General features: G+C 54.2%; 1 protein-coding gene across 2 annotated transcripts in view; it reads left to right on the top strand.

Moving 5' to 3' along the window:
* ARHGAP26 (Rho GTPase activating protein 26) overlaps positions 1 to 12,486 on the top strand; it is a 100,065-nt gene that overhangs the window by 49,832 nt on the left and 37,747 nt on the right. For both annotated transcript variants that reach the window (XM_077786638.1, XM_021541283.3), the window contains exons 13-17: positions 4,318 to 4,383; positions 5,028 to 5,102; positions 9,637 to 9,724; positions 10,804 to 10,862; positions 11,511 to 11,616. In XM_077786638.1, the coding sequence (XP_077642764.1) occupies positions 4,318 to 4,383; positions 5,028 to 5,102; positions 9,637 to 9,724; positions 10,804 to 10,862; positions 11,511 to 11,616 (394 nt within the window). The remainder of the gene's footprint in view (positions 1 to 4,317; positions 4,384 to 5,027; positions 5,103 to 9,636; positions 9,725 to 10,803; positions 10,863 to 11,510; positions 11,617 to 12,486) is intronic.

Genomic DNA, 12,486 nt, shown 5'->3' with positions numbered 1-12,486 from the left:
TTTTCATCTGGAGCCCAAGCATTTTTCTCTCAGTAATTGGTATAATTTGCAGCTAATGTTCCTCACACCCATTTCAGCCCTTGCACAAAGCAGTCTTTTCCCCCTCTCTGCTCTCTCCTCTGTGGTTTGTCCTTCCCTTTGATGCTCCCTGGCATGGGCTGCACATCCATCTTTTCCTGCTGCTATCCCCTGGCTCCGAGCCTCCCAGGTGATCCAGCAGAGCCAGAGCTGTGCCTCAGCTGGGAAGGGCAGCACGGCCAGTGCCACGGGGCAGGAGCTCTGCTGGAACAGCTCCTCTGCTCTCTTCTTCCCAGAGGGCAGAAGGAGTCTGTGGGTGCAGAGCCCGGGGGTGGCTCAGCTGGGTGCTGCCTGGCCATGAGCTGTCAGTGCTTTGTGTTCCCTGCACACAGCCAGCTCTGTACCTGCTGCTTTGGCTCAGGATACCATTTTGATGGTCTCTGTTAAAAATGAGAATGGTCCTCCTTGTCTGTCCTTCCTGGTTCTGGGAGCAGCTTGGGACCCCTGGCCGGAGGTGTTTCCCAACCCTCTGCTTGGGCTGGGCTGCCACTGGTGTGGGCAGAGGGCTGACTGCTTCAGCCTCATGAAATCCCTGCTTCAGAGCTCTGCCTGCCTCCCCAGCCACTCTAAAATTGATCCAGCAGCTGGCTCTCAGCCAGCAGCCCTTGAGACAGGATCTTCCTTTAGGGACTTGCAGTGAGTGTGGGTGGAGGGGGTCCGGATGCAGCTCCTGGCCCTGGGACCCTCCATGCCTCTGCTTCCTCTCCCCGCACTTCTGGGAGGCTGGCAGTGCCCTCAGTGCTGTGGTGGCACTTTCAGAGCACTGAAATTCTGCAGTGTTCTGGCTTTTGTGTCCTGCTGTGTGGCCAGATGGCCGTGGGCCTGTGGGTGATTTGTCCTGGTGTGCTGCAGAGGGGCTGAGTGCTGTCACTGAACCACCAGAGCCAGGGGAATTCAGATGCTCCAATTTGCTAACCAGAAGGACTTGCCCTGCTCCATGGAAACAAATCCTCCAGGCCGTTTGTGCTTATTGCATGGAACAGCACAAAATTCCTCCTTTCCCTTCCTTGCCACCATTTCACTCTCCATCTTCCACGTCCACTCTTGAGTCCCTTTGGCTGCCCTGTCTACTGTGCCCTTGTCTGGGTGCTCTGGCCCTTCCCAGCAATCACACTCACGGAATCACAACATATTTTGGGTTGGAAGGGCTTTAAAGCTCCTCTCTTCCCCTCTCTGTCATGGCAGGGACACCTCCCACTGTCCCAGGCTGCTCCCAGCCCTGTCCAGCCTGGCCTTGGGCACTGCCAGGGATCCAGGGGCAGCCCCAGCTGCTCTGGGCACCCTGTGCCAGGGCTGCCCACCCTCAGTGTAAAAAACTTCTTCCATTTCTCTAACCTCATCTGACCCTCAATCTTCCTTTCCCAATCTTGGCAGCTCACTGGTAGTTAGAGCCCTGAAAACTCATTCCTGGTAAGACTTGAAAGCTCATTCCTCTGGTCTCTGCTTCATGATTTCCCCCCTCCCCTGTGGTTCTTCCTTCCAAAATGTCTTTGAAAGAGTTCAGACCAGGGATGGTTACATGGCACAGAACGTGTGGTGGGGAGGCAGAGGAGCTGCTTTGACCTTGCAGTGCCCTGACACACAGCTGGAGCCAGGCAGGCTGACAGAGCTGATTCAGCCCCCTGCCCCCTTCCCTTTACACTGATCTGTCACATCAGTGTAAAGGGAAGGAATTAATGGATTAAATAGAAATAATCTGCCAGGCAAAAATAGAAAGGGATGAGAGCAATTCAGTAGCACTTGGAATGTGATGCTGCTGAAGGTCAGATGAGCATGGGGGTGTGTGGGCAGCAGCTGCTGGCCAGGTGATGTGTGTCACCTGTGCTGATGTAAAATGTTTCTGGGTGGATCCCAGCCTGGGCAGGGCATCTCCTTGGACGCTGCTGCTGCTGGAGGAAGAGCCTGTGACACGTGTGGTGGCCTGGAGCTGAGCCTCATGCCCTGCCCTGAGGAGGGAGAGCCTCAAGGGAGGCTCTTCCCCATGGCCTTGGCCAGGCAGGGACAGTTCAGGTTGGAAATTTCTCCTCTGGAAGGGCTGTCCAGCCTTGGCACATCTGCCCAGGGCAGGGGCTCCCCATTCCTGGAGGGGGTTTACAGCCATGTGGCTGTGGCTCCTGGGGACAGGGGTTGGTGGTGGCCTTGGCCATGCTGGGGGAATGGTTAGACTTGATGGCCTTGGGGGGCTTTCCAAACCCAGATGATTCCATGGATTTGTCATCTGGGCAGCAGCAGACCCAGATCTGCCTCTGATCTGGACCATTGAATCATTTGGTAAATGACTGAGATAAAGAGCAGATGCTTTGAGAGGGGAAATCAAGCTTTTACAATGCTCATTAGAAGTGAAATTTAAGGATGTATAAAGGCACTTTGGATATTTAATCAGATATTATTTCTGGTTGTAACTACTACAGATAAATCCCCGACCTTTCCCAGTCCGGAGCCTGACAGTGAGTGGAGGAGAATCTGCTTAGGGGGATTATGCCAGGTCACTCCATCCAGAGGCACTGCTGGGTTCCCCCTCCTGCTGCTGCTGCAGGGAGCTGGGATCCAGCCCTGCCTGCCCGTGGGGCCAGGGTCCTGCAGGGTTATGGGTCATGGAATGGGTTGGGCTGGAAAGGACCTTAAAGATGCTCCAGTTCCACCCCTGCTGTGGGCAGGGACATCTCCCAGTATCCCAGGCTGCTCCAAGCCCTGTCCAACCTGACCTTGGGGGCCCAAACACGCAAGGGGCTCAGGGAAAACTGCTGCTTTGTGGGATGAGTTGGCACCTCCAGTGGGTGGCAGAGAGCCTGAAGCAGTGATGCAAACTGTCAGCCCCACACAGGGATACCCACAGGTCAGGGTCACAGTGCCAAGGCTGATCAGACCTGCTGAACTGGCTTTGCTGGAGCAAGAGGGTTTCCACACCATGGGTTTGAGCTCCTCAGGTACCCTTGTGTTTATCAGCGGCCTTGGAATGGCAGCTGTTGGGTGCCTGCTGCTGCTGGCACCTTGGGTTTGTGCTGCATCCACGCTGAGAGCCTTAAGGGTGCCCAGCAAAGGCTCTGCAGCTTCTGGGTTATTCTCACATCCTATGGCGTGTTGGGTTTGTGCTGCATCCATGCTGGGAGCAGTGAGGATTTCCAGCAAAGGCCCTGAACCTCCTGGTTATCCCCACTCCTGTGGCACGTTGGGTTTGTGCTGCATCCATGCTGGGAGCCCTGAGGTGCCCAGCAAAGGCCCTGAACCTCCTGGTTATCCCCACTCCTGTGGCACAGGCATCCTGCAGCTCGTGTGCTTGTGTTGGCTCGGCGCCCTGGCCCGCGTGCCCAGAAAAACAGAATGGAGCTGCTTTCCTTTGCACTGCTGTGGGTCCCTGTGCCTATCATCAGACAAAGCCCACCCCCAGCAGAGGATTAGGAAGAGGCTGTGAGCTGGCAGCTGCCCATGGATGGGGCACGGGAGCAGGGGAGTGCAGAGGAGGGATGCTGCACGTGCCTTGCAGAGGGCACTGCCAGCCTGGGCTCTGCTCCCTGCCCTGCCCTGAACGAGCTGTGTCTGTCACATCACAGCATTCCCTGGGCTCTGGGGGCCTTGCCCACCCTTCCCTGAGGGGTTCCTGCGCTGTGGAAGGTTTCCCAAACCTTTCTGTAGGGAGGAACTAATTTTCCATAGCAAGTGGCTGGCTGTGGGCGGTGTTTTCCAGGCAGTGGTGGAAAACTCTCTGTGGGATGAATTCTTCCAGCAGGTGTTGGGATCCCTGTATTAGCAACTCCTTGAACCTAGGAATGAGAACCTGCATTGGCACAGGTGAATTGAGTTGTACATCCCATTAACTCTCATGTTTTAGCTCTCACTCTTGGACAGAGGCAAGGCACCTCATGTGCCATTCTCAGGGATTTGTTGTGTCCAAATCTACAATTTCATTTCTTTCCAAGCAACCCACCATCAACTTTCCAGACAAATTGGGTTATGTCACCTTGATCCTAAATTAATTTGTGTCCATCTGCACTGGTAGATGCCTGGCAGAGCCCAGGGCAGGCCTGGTTCAGAGGCATGTGGAGGCTGGAATGATGGTCAGTGCCTGTGTTTGCCAGGGTTATGCTGGTACAAACTGCTGTTCTTGTCTTTTTCTGCCCTCATTTATCTCCTGTGGGCAGCGGTGCGTTGCTGGGATGGCAGGGATTCAGGAGGAGCCTGGTGCTCCCTGTGAGCCTGCCCTGCCAGCTGCTCACCCTGCTCTCTGCCCTTCCCCTGCAGCTGCCCAGCTGGACAGCATCGGCTTCAGCATCATCAAGAAGTGCATCCACGCCGTGGAAACAAGAGGTAGGGCAGCCTCAGGCTGGGCTTGCTGTGGGGCAGCTGTTGGCAGGGGAGCAATTGCTCTCCTGCCCTTTTCATGGACAGAATGATTCATGAGCCCTTGCAGCCACATCAGACAAACCCAGAACGTGCTGGGGCCGATGCTGGAAGCGTTTGCCCCACGGCTGGGCCAGCGGGACTCACAGACACAGGGCAGAGATAGCAATAACAGCCTGGCTGTGCAGAGGGGTGTTCACTTCAGCATCCTTCCTGCAGGAATGCTGCCCAGCACGTCCTCTCGTGTGGGATTCTGTCCCCAAAACCTCTTGTGAGTCTCCTCGTATCCAGGTGGGATTGTCCCAGCCCCGCAGGGGGAGGTCAGATGCAAAAGGCTCAGACCTCAACCTGAAAAACTCGACACAGCAAAATATTTCCCCAGATTATCCTGGTTCAGTGCAGATGCTGCATGGGGCTGCCATGGCTGTGGGAAGGAGGAAAAGTGTCCTCAGATCCTTATTCCTGAGCTAACTGGGGGTAACACTTCTAATGAAAGGATAGTGAAAACCTTGATATCAACCCCAAATTTTACCATCTTTTGTGGCTTTGTATTTGATAGGTGAGAAGGTTTCATTGTGACCTTGTGCTAACAAGTCCCTTGTCCTTCCTAGGGATCAATGAGCAGGGGCTCTACCGGATTGTCGGGGTGAACTCCAGAGTTCAGAAGCTGCTGAGTATATTGATGGGTGAGTGTCTGGAATTTTGGTAAAGGCAAGTGGCCTGTGCTGCTTTGAGCCTGGCCAAGCAGGAGCAGAGGCTCTTGTGGGGGTCCCTAATGGTGGTGACTGTGCCCTTAGGACCTGGTCGAGGCCAGGCAGTCCTGGGCACCGTGGGCAGCTCTGAAGGTAGGGCTCGTGCAGGACTGGCTTCACCAGGTCCTGCTGCAGTCACTGCTGTCCTGCTCACACATGCTCTGAGTTCTGGCAGCCTACCCAAATGCAAACCAAAATCTTCAAAGAAATAGTGAAAGCTTTGGCTTTTCATCTCCTACCTGCCCCCCTTGTTCCCAGCACCCTTTGAAATGATTTTCTCCTGGATGTTGCATGCTGCCCCTGGCTGTTCTTGCTTTCCCCATGGACTTTCTTGTGCCTATTTATCTCAGTCTTGCCCAGTTTTCCAGCATGTGTTTCCCTCATGGCTGAGGCATTGGATCCTGCAGTTCTGGATGCTCCAAGCTGCTGAGTCTTGGCACAGCAGAGGTTTGTTCTGGCTGTGGGGAAAGAACCATTTCAGCCCTGACCTCACAGGCAGCATTTCAGTCCCTCAGCTGCAGCCCTGGACCAGTCTGTCCATCTGTCCAGACATGCCTGAGACACAACAGTGGAAGAGAGAACAGAGCTGGGCTGGAGCAGGGCAGCTGCCCTTGGCCAGTTCTGTGTGAGGCTGCTCAGACTTGGCAAAAGCACAGATGGAAGGGCTGTAGGAATAGGGAAACAAATGCTTACATATTTGCTAGTGCCCTATTGAATGTGTTTGTTCCTCCTTGGGGCAAATGCCTGGCATTTCTGGTCATCTTCTTCCCCTTCACTTACTATTTCCCTTTTCTACATGATTTCCTTTTCCTCGTCCTCACAAAACTCCAGTGCTCCTTTCTCTGTATATTTCTTCTTGCAGAAGGTTTTTATCTGTTGTGTTTCAACATCTTTTCCTTCTCCTTTTCCAATTCCTCTTTCTTTCCTCACACTAAGGTGTTCAGTGAGCAAAGCCCATGGTGGCTGTTCCAGCTGTCAGTGTTAAACTGTGGAAATAGATAATCCAGGTGATTGCAGTAGAAGGGCAGGGCCCAAATCTGGGTGCAGGGAACCTCTTTGCTGTGGCATTTGGAAAGTTCACTGCAGTCATGAGAGCTGGTGATGGTGCTGTTATTAGAGAGGTTTGGCACAGGCTGGGGCTCTGAAGGTGCCCTGCAGTCCCAGGGCTGTCCTGTGGCACACACACGGTGGGCACGGGGACAGCACCGGTCCAAGAGCACTGCTGATAGAAACAGGCTGGCCTGGTGCCCCGGAGCAGGTCCTGGCAGGTCCTGGCAGGTCCTGGCAGGTCCTTGGGTGATGCTCATCACACATCCTGCAGGTGGCAGGGCCATGGACCTCGCTCTGTCACAGAGCTGTCAGTGCTGGTGTCAGTCCCCAGGCTGTGACAGATGGCAGAACTGGCCTGGGTGAAGAGCTCTGCAGAGCTGCGAGGGATTCAGTTTTGGACCCCATCCAGCATCCATTATCTCCTCAGCCTCTGAAGCCACTCAGCTGTCGCCCTGGTGGCTCATAAGGAGGTGATAAATCGCTGCTGCTTTTCCTTTGTCCTGGTGTGTCCTCCTTGGTTGGTGGTGCTGGAGGCCCTGCTGGAGGCCAGTCGGGGCTGGCAGTGGGACCCCTCTTGGAATCCCCCAGGTGTCGACCTTGGGGTGCTTTGCAAACCCGTGGCTCCATAGTTTCTCAAACTGTGGGGGATTAAATCCCCATTGGCCCCGTGTTTGGGCTGTGTGTGCAGTCAGTGTCACACAGAAACGTGTCCCTTGTCAAACCCCATCTGTTCTCGCTGCCCTCGGGCTCCCTGTGAATGGAGGAGCCAAGCTGTGCTTCCACTGTCAGCTTCCCCTTATATTTAGAAATGAATGTGGGCAGCGGTACTGCTTCACATGCAGTTGAAATGGCAAAAAGATCGAGTTTCCCTGAGCTGCTGTCAGTGGCTGTGCCTTGGGCAGGGTGTCCTGCAGGAGGTTTCTGTGGTGGCCCCAGGGCACTGCCCCTGCCCTGGGTTGGGTTTCAGGGCAGATCCTGTCGGGGTCTGCTCTGGAGTGAAGCAGTGAGGGGTGCTCCCAGGGCTGCTGGGGGGCAGATCATCTCCCCAGCATTCACTGGTACCATGTGCCACCAAAATGAGGGCAAAACCCAACAAATAACCAAACTTTCATCACTGGGGGCTCCCACGGGAGGGTTCATTGTGGGGCCCCAGCAGGTCTGAACTCTGCAGAAGATGAGTTACAGCATCTGATCTGCTCTTGCTCCTTTGCCACGTGGGCCATAAGGGCTGGGAGTGGGGCTCCTTGCAGCCCCTCACTGCTGGGCTGTGGCATCCCTGAGGCAGTTTTGGAAGTCTCTCCATGACAATCACACTGGGGTGATGAGCTGCTTCCCCTCACCCTGGAGAAATTTAGAAATCTGTGAGGGACGTCAGATCAGGGATTGGCAGCAGGAAGCAGCTGCAGGGTTCATGCTGGCTGGGCTGTGGGTGCTTTTGCAGCCCCTGGCCCAGCTCCTGTGGAAGGCTGTCCTTGTGGGAGGCAGGGCTGGCACGGCCCCGCTGCCTGGGGAGACAGATGCTGCAGCTGCAGCCCAGGCACAGCTTCTTGCAGACTCATGAATTTGAAGGTCAAGGGGAGCTGATTAACTGCTCTGAGCCTTTTCATGGGACTGACTGTGGAATTTCACCTCCTGTTCCATGATCCTGCCTAGAAGCTGCTGGGGGAGCCTTTGCAAAGACATGCTCTGAAGCTGTTTGTTCTACTTTTCTTAAAAAGCTTTTTGTAAAAAAATAAAAAAAGATGGAACTTCTGGGTTTTTTTTTGGGTTTTTTTTTTTTCATTTTTTTTTACTGTGCCAAACTTATTTGACTCCTTATCTTAGAATTCTCTCCTTGTAAAGGCAGTGCTGTAGGAAGTTTCCCGGGCAGTGAGTCAGGAGGATGGAGGTCATTTGTGTGATTGCTGAGACACGCGTGATCTTTGTGTGAATATGCATTTCTTATGTATTTACTTTTCCAAGCGCCTCTTGATATTTCTTTAAATTAAAATAAACCCTTTGCCCCGAAGGGAAAGCTGAACTCTATTCACAGCATTCTTTTAAGTAGGTTAAAAATTGCCCAATGCTTACATGGGGCTTTAAAATTCAAAAGTACATTATTTGTGTCTGTGAAGAGGTAAAAAACCCCTGAGCTGATCCCGTGGGAGCAGATGGTGTTGGCAGCTGTGGCTGTGTCCCCCTGGGCCCTGGGGACAGTGGGAGCCCTGGCACCCAGGGACACTTGGCACTGGTGGGACCCACACCAGGGACCCCCACGGGGGCTTCCCTGGGGCTCTGCTGGGAGCAGGATCCTGGCTGAGCTTCCAGGTGGAGTTAGCAAAGACCATTCACTGGTGGGGCAGCATGCAGGCAGGAGAGATGGGCACACGGGGCACTTCCATGCCAGGCTTTCCATGGCCTTGGTTTGGTGCTCCTGGCCTGGATTTGATGTTCCTGGCCTGGGTTTGATGTTCCTGGCCTAGGTTTGGTGCTCCTGGCCTGGGTTTGGTGCTCCTGGCCTGGGTTTGGTGCTCCCGGCCTGGGTTTGGTGCTCCCGGCCTGGGTTTGGTGTTCCTGGACTTGGTTTGGTGCTCCTGGACTTGGTTTGGTGCTCCTGGCCTGGGTTTGGTGCTCCTGGCCTGGGTTTGATGTTCCTGGCCTGGGTTTGGTGTTCCTGGCCTTGGCTGGGTGCTCCTGGACTTGGTTTGGTGCTCCTGGCCTGGGTTTGGTGTTCCTGGCCTGGGTTTGATGTTCCTGGCCTGGGTTTGGTGCTCCTGGACTTGGTTTGGTGCTCCTGGCCTGGGTTTGGTGCTCCTGGACTTGGTTTGGTGCTCCTGGCCTGGGTTTGGTGTTCCTGGACTTGGTTTGGTGCTCCTGGCCTGGGTTTGGGGTTCCTGGCCCCAGCTCAGAGCTGTCACCATCTGGGTCTCAGTGGTGTGCCTGAGCCCACTTCCCAGTGGTCTGGTGGTGGCTGTGCAGTGTGCAGGTGGCTGTGCAGGTGGCTGCAGGTCCTGTGCAGGTGGCTGTGCAGTGTGCAGGTCCCTGTGCAGTGTGCAGGTGGCTGTGCAGGTGGCTGCAGGTCCTGTGCAGGTTGGGCAGGTGGCTGTGGGATGACGATGCCCTTGTGGGGAGGGGGGTCCCTGTGTCCTGTGTCTGTGCCTGGCTGTCCCTGCTGTCACTGAGCACCCCGGGCTGCTGTGCCTGGTGTCCTGGCTCGCTCCAAGCCACACTGCCCTGTCCTTGCTCGGGATGGAGGATTCCCTTTTCTTTCTCATCCCATGCCAGTGAGTTTGGCCTGTTCTCCACCCCTGCAGATATGTCCTGAGCTGGGAATAGCAAATAAAATGGGGTGTGATGGTCTCCCCACACAGCTGAGCTGGCACGAGCTGGAATTGTCTTCAGTTTCCTTCAGTGACTGCTTTTTTGTCTAATTCCATAGATCCCAAGACTGCCACGGAGACAGACACAGAGATCTGTGCAGAGTGGGAGATCAAGACCATTACCAGTGCACTGAAAACATATCTGAGGTAAGGAGAAAAAGCTTGCCTGGCTTCAGGAGGGGTTTGGTGCTGGCCTGGGATTTTACTGCCTGTTATTGCAGACCCTTAACAACAGCACTTTTATAGAAACAGAGCAGAAACTGCTGTTGGGTAATTTATCCTGGCTTTTTCCTGGCTTCCCAGTATGTTTGAGTAGGATCTGGGGAACACACTCAGCTCTGACAGATGCACGTATTATACAGACACGATTTTAGTAGCTCATTCTTGCATCCCCTGCCTTGATTTAAGCTTTCCCCTGAGCTTTTCCCAGTGGACTTCCACCTTCTGAGCATGTGGCAGAAGGGCAGGGCAGTGCTGTGTAAGGGCAGGGGCTGAAGAGCTTTACCAGACCTGGTGCTGAGCTTTATTGTAGCTCTGATTTCTGGGTGTCAGGCAAGCCAGTATCATCCTGGGGATCTTCCCAACACGACTGGGTGTTGGCAGGCAGCAGCATCTCATTATCCACAGCGTGCTCCTACCTGTCGTGACCACAGCTCCTTGCTCTCAGTGACTCTTGTGTGCTGGGCTGTGTTTGAGAGAGTGAGGGAGCACAAGAGAGAGCCTAAATCCAATTAGGGTGATATGTGTAATTAGCCTGGTGGCTCTCAGCCTAGAAAATCACAGAATTTTGCATGATTGGCAACCTTTGCTCCGGAGTCTGAACTGTTGGCTAATCAAAGAGGAATGTGGGCAGCACCAGTGTGTCCCTCTGAAGGGATGCAGCAGTGGGAGGGGACAGTGGGAATGGGGATTGGGAAAGTTTTACAGCTAGGCTTGTTTATCTTTTTAATTTATTTTCAAACTTACTTGTAAATCACGAGATCAGTAATGCACTGAAGCTGTGTTACTGAAGGAATGCTAAAATTAAAGATTAATTTAGTGGTGAATAAATCAAAGGTCCTTGCATAGATCTTACTCCTTCTGATGGGGGGAATTAATTAGAGTTGGTGTTGCTTAATTCTGCCCTTTTCAAAATGGAGCTGAGTTTACTGTAGGGGCAAAGCTTTCTTACTGTGGATTGTGTTCCTCAGATGTGTTTTGTGCCTGTTTTCCTTTTTATCTTCCAGAATGCTCCCGGGGCCCCTCATGATGTACCAGTTTCAAAGGAGCTTCATCAAAGCAGCGAGTGAGTTTGTTGGAGTTGATGGCCCCGCTCCCGGAGAGGACGGCAGGGGCTGTGATCCCCCTGCCCTGCTGCCTCCCCAGCACTCCCCTTGCCCTGGAGCTGTGTCCTGGCCAGCAGGGCAAGGCTGCAGCTGGGGCAGGGTGACCAGAGGAGGAGGGAGCTGGCAGGGACCATGGGCTGCTGGGGAGCTGCACACTGTTTGAGGGGCTCACGGCTGCTTCAGGTGTCTGGGCCGTGTTTCCTTCACTGCCCAGGGGAAGGGCTTTGCTGGGAGCAGGGGATTTTCTGGTGCAGCCTGTGGATATGGGAGTGGGATGTCAGGGGGGCCCCGTGGCCCACGGCCGTGGCAGTGCTGGGCTCCTCCAGCAGCTCCCACTTAGCACCAGGGACCCAAGCAGGCTGTGGGGCACCAGGTGCTCCAGCCTGGCCTGCCCTGGGCACACTGAGCATGGGGCTGTGCCCGTATTGCCACCCTTGGAATCGCTCTGGTGGCAGCCAGCCCTGCCCTGCTCACCGTGCTGCTCACGTGGATCTGCAGAGCCTGGCTGTGGGATGGAGCAGCTCCCTGGGATGTCTGTCAGGGACAGTGTTAGGCCTCTTCCCATAACAGCCCCTAATGTGGAGATAAATCTGCTCTTGCCCATGCAGAGCTGGAGAATCAGGAGTCCAGGGTGTCGGAGATCCACAGCCTCGTTCATCGGCTCCCGGAGAAAAACAGGCAGATGCTGCACTTGCTCATGAACCATTTGGCAAAGTAGGTTTATGACTGATGTGTTTTTCTCTCCTTTTTCCATTTCCTCTGAAAGTTAATAGTGGTGGAAAAGTTTCCCTGTGTGTGTGTGGTGTTGAGTCATTTCTGGTTGGCAGCTGGAAGCGGCGTGTGAGCGAAGCGAGGCCGAGAGAGCGAGTGGGGAGGGAGGGGGGATGAGGGATGAGGGGCAGGAGCTTCCCAGCTTCCCAGCCAGCCCCAGCCCCCAGCAGCACCAGGAGCCCCCTCACTCCTGGGAACCTTGTGTGTTGCTTTTGATGCCCTGGAATGGGTTTAGCTACCCAGGCTGTCCAGGAGGCAGAGTGCAGGTGCAGCTCCTCACGTTGTTTCAGAGCAAACCTGCCACTGAAGGACTAAAATTCATTTCTTTGCGCAACAAATGACTGCTCTGGGGCGTATTTTCTGCCTTTATGCACCCTGATGAATCAATATTTTTGTGTTACCTTGAAACTTTGCAAGGGCGAAGGAATGGGATAATTTTTTTTCTTTTGGTCGTAGAGCTGACCTGTAATTTCCCATCTTCTTCCTGCTCCTGCAGGTTCCCATGGAAACCTTTGATTAGTGTTTTAGACGTGAAAGCATCATCAGGTGTTTGTGGCAGCCTCAAGGCTGCAGGGTTGGACCTGCCCTTGCTGTTTGCAGGAGCAGCAGGGCTGAGGCAGGACTGGGAAACTTGGGGATGGCTCAGTCGGGATAACTGCTTAGGAGGAGATCTGGAGAGTCCAAGTTATCTGTTTAAATGAAAAAATAACAAATGGTACTTGAAACAGGCTTAAACACAGCTCCAGATACTTTCTTGTCTCCTGGACTTGTGTCTGCTCCATGGGGTCCCTGGCAAGGCTGTTAGAAACCGAA

This window comes from Lonchura striata, chromosome 15 (assembly GCF_046129695.1).
Source record: "Lonchura striata isolate bLonStr1 chromosome 15, bLonStr1.mat, whole genome shotgun sequence".
Taxonomy (NCBI): Eukaryota; Metazoa; Chordata; class Aves; order Passeriformes; family Estrildidae; genus Lonchura; species Lonchura striata.
This window is presented reverse-complemented; position numbering and strand designations above follow the sequence as displayed.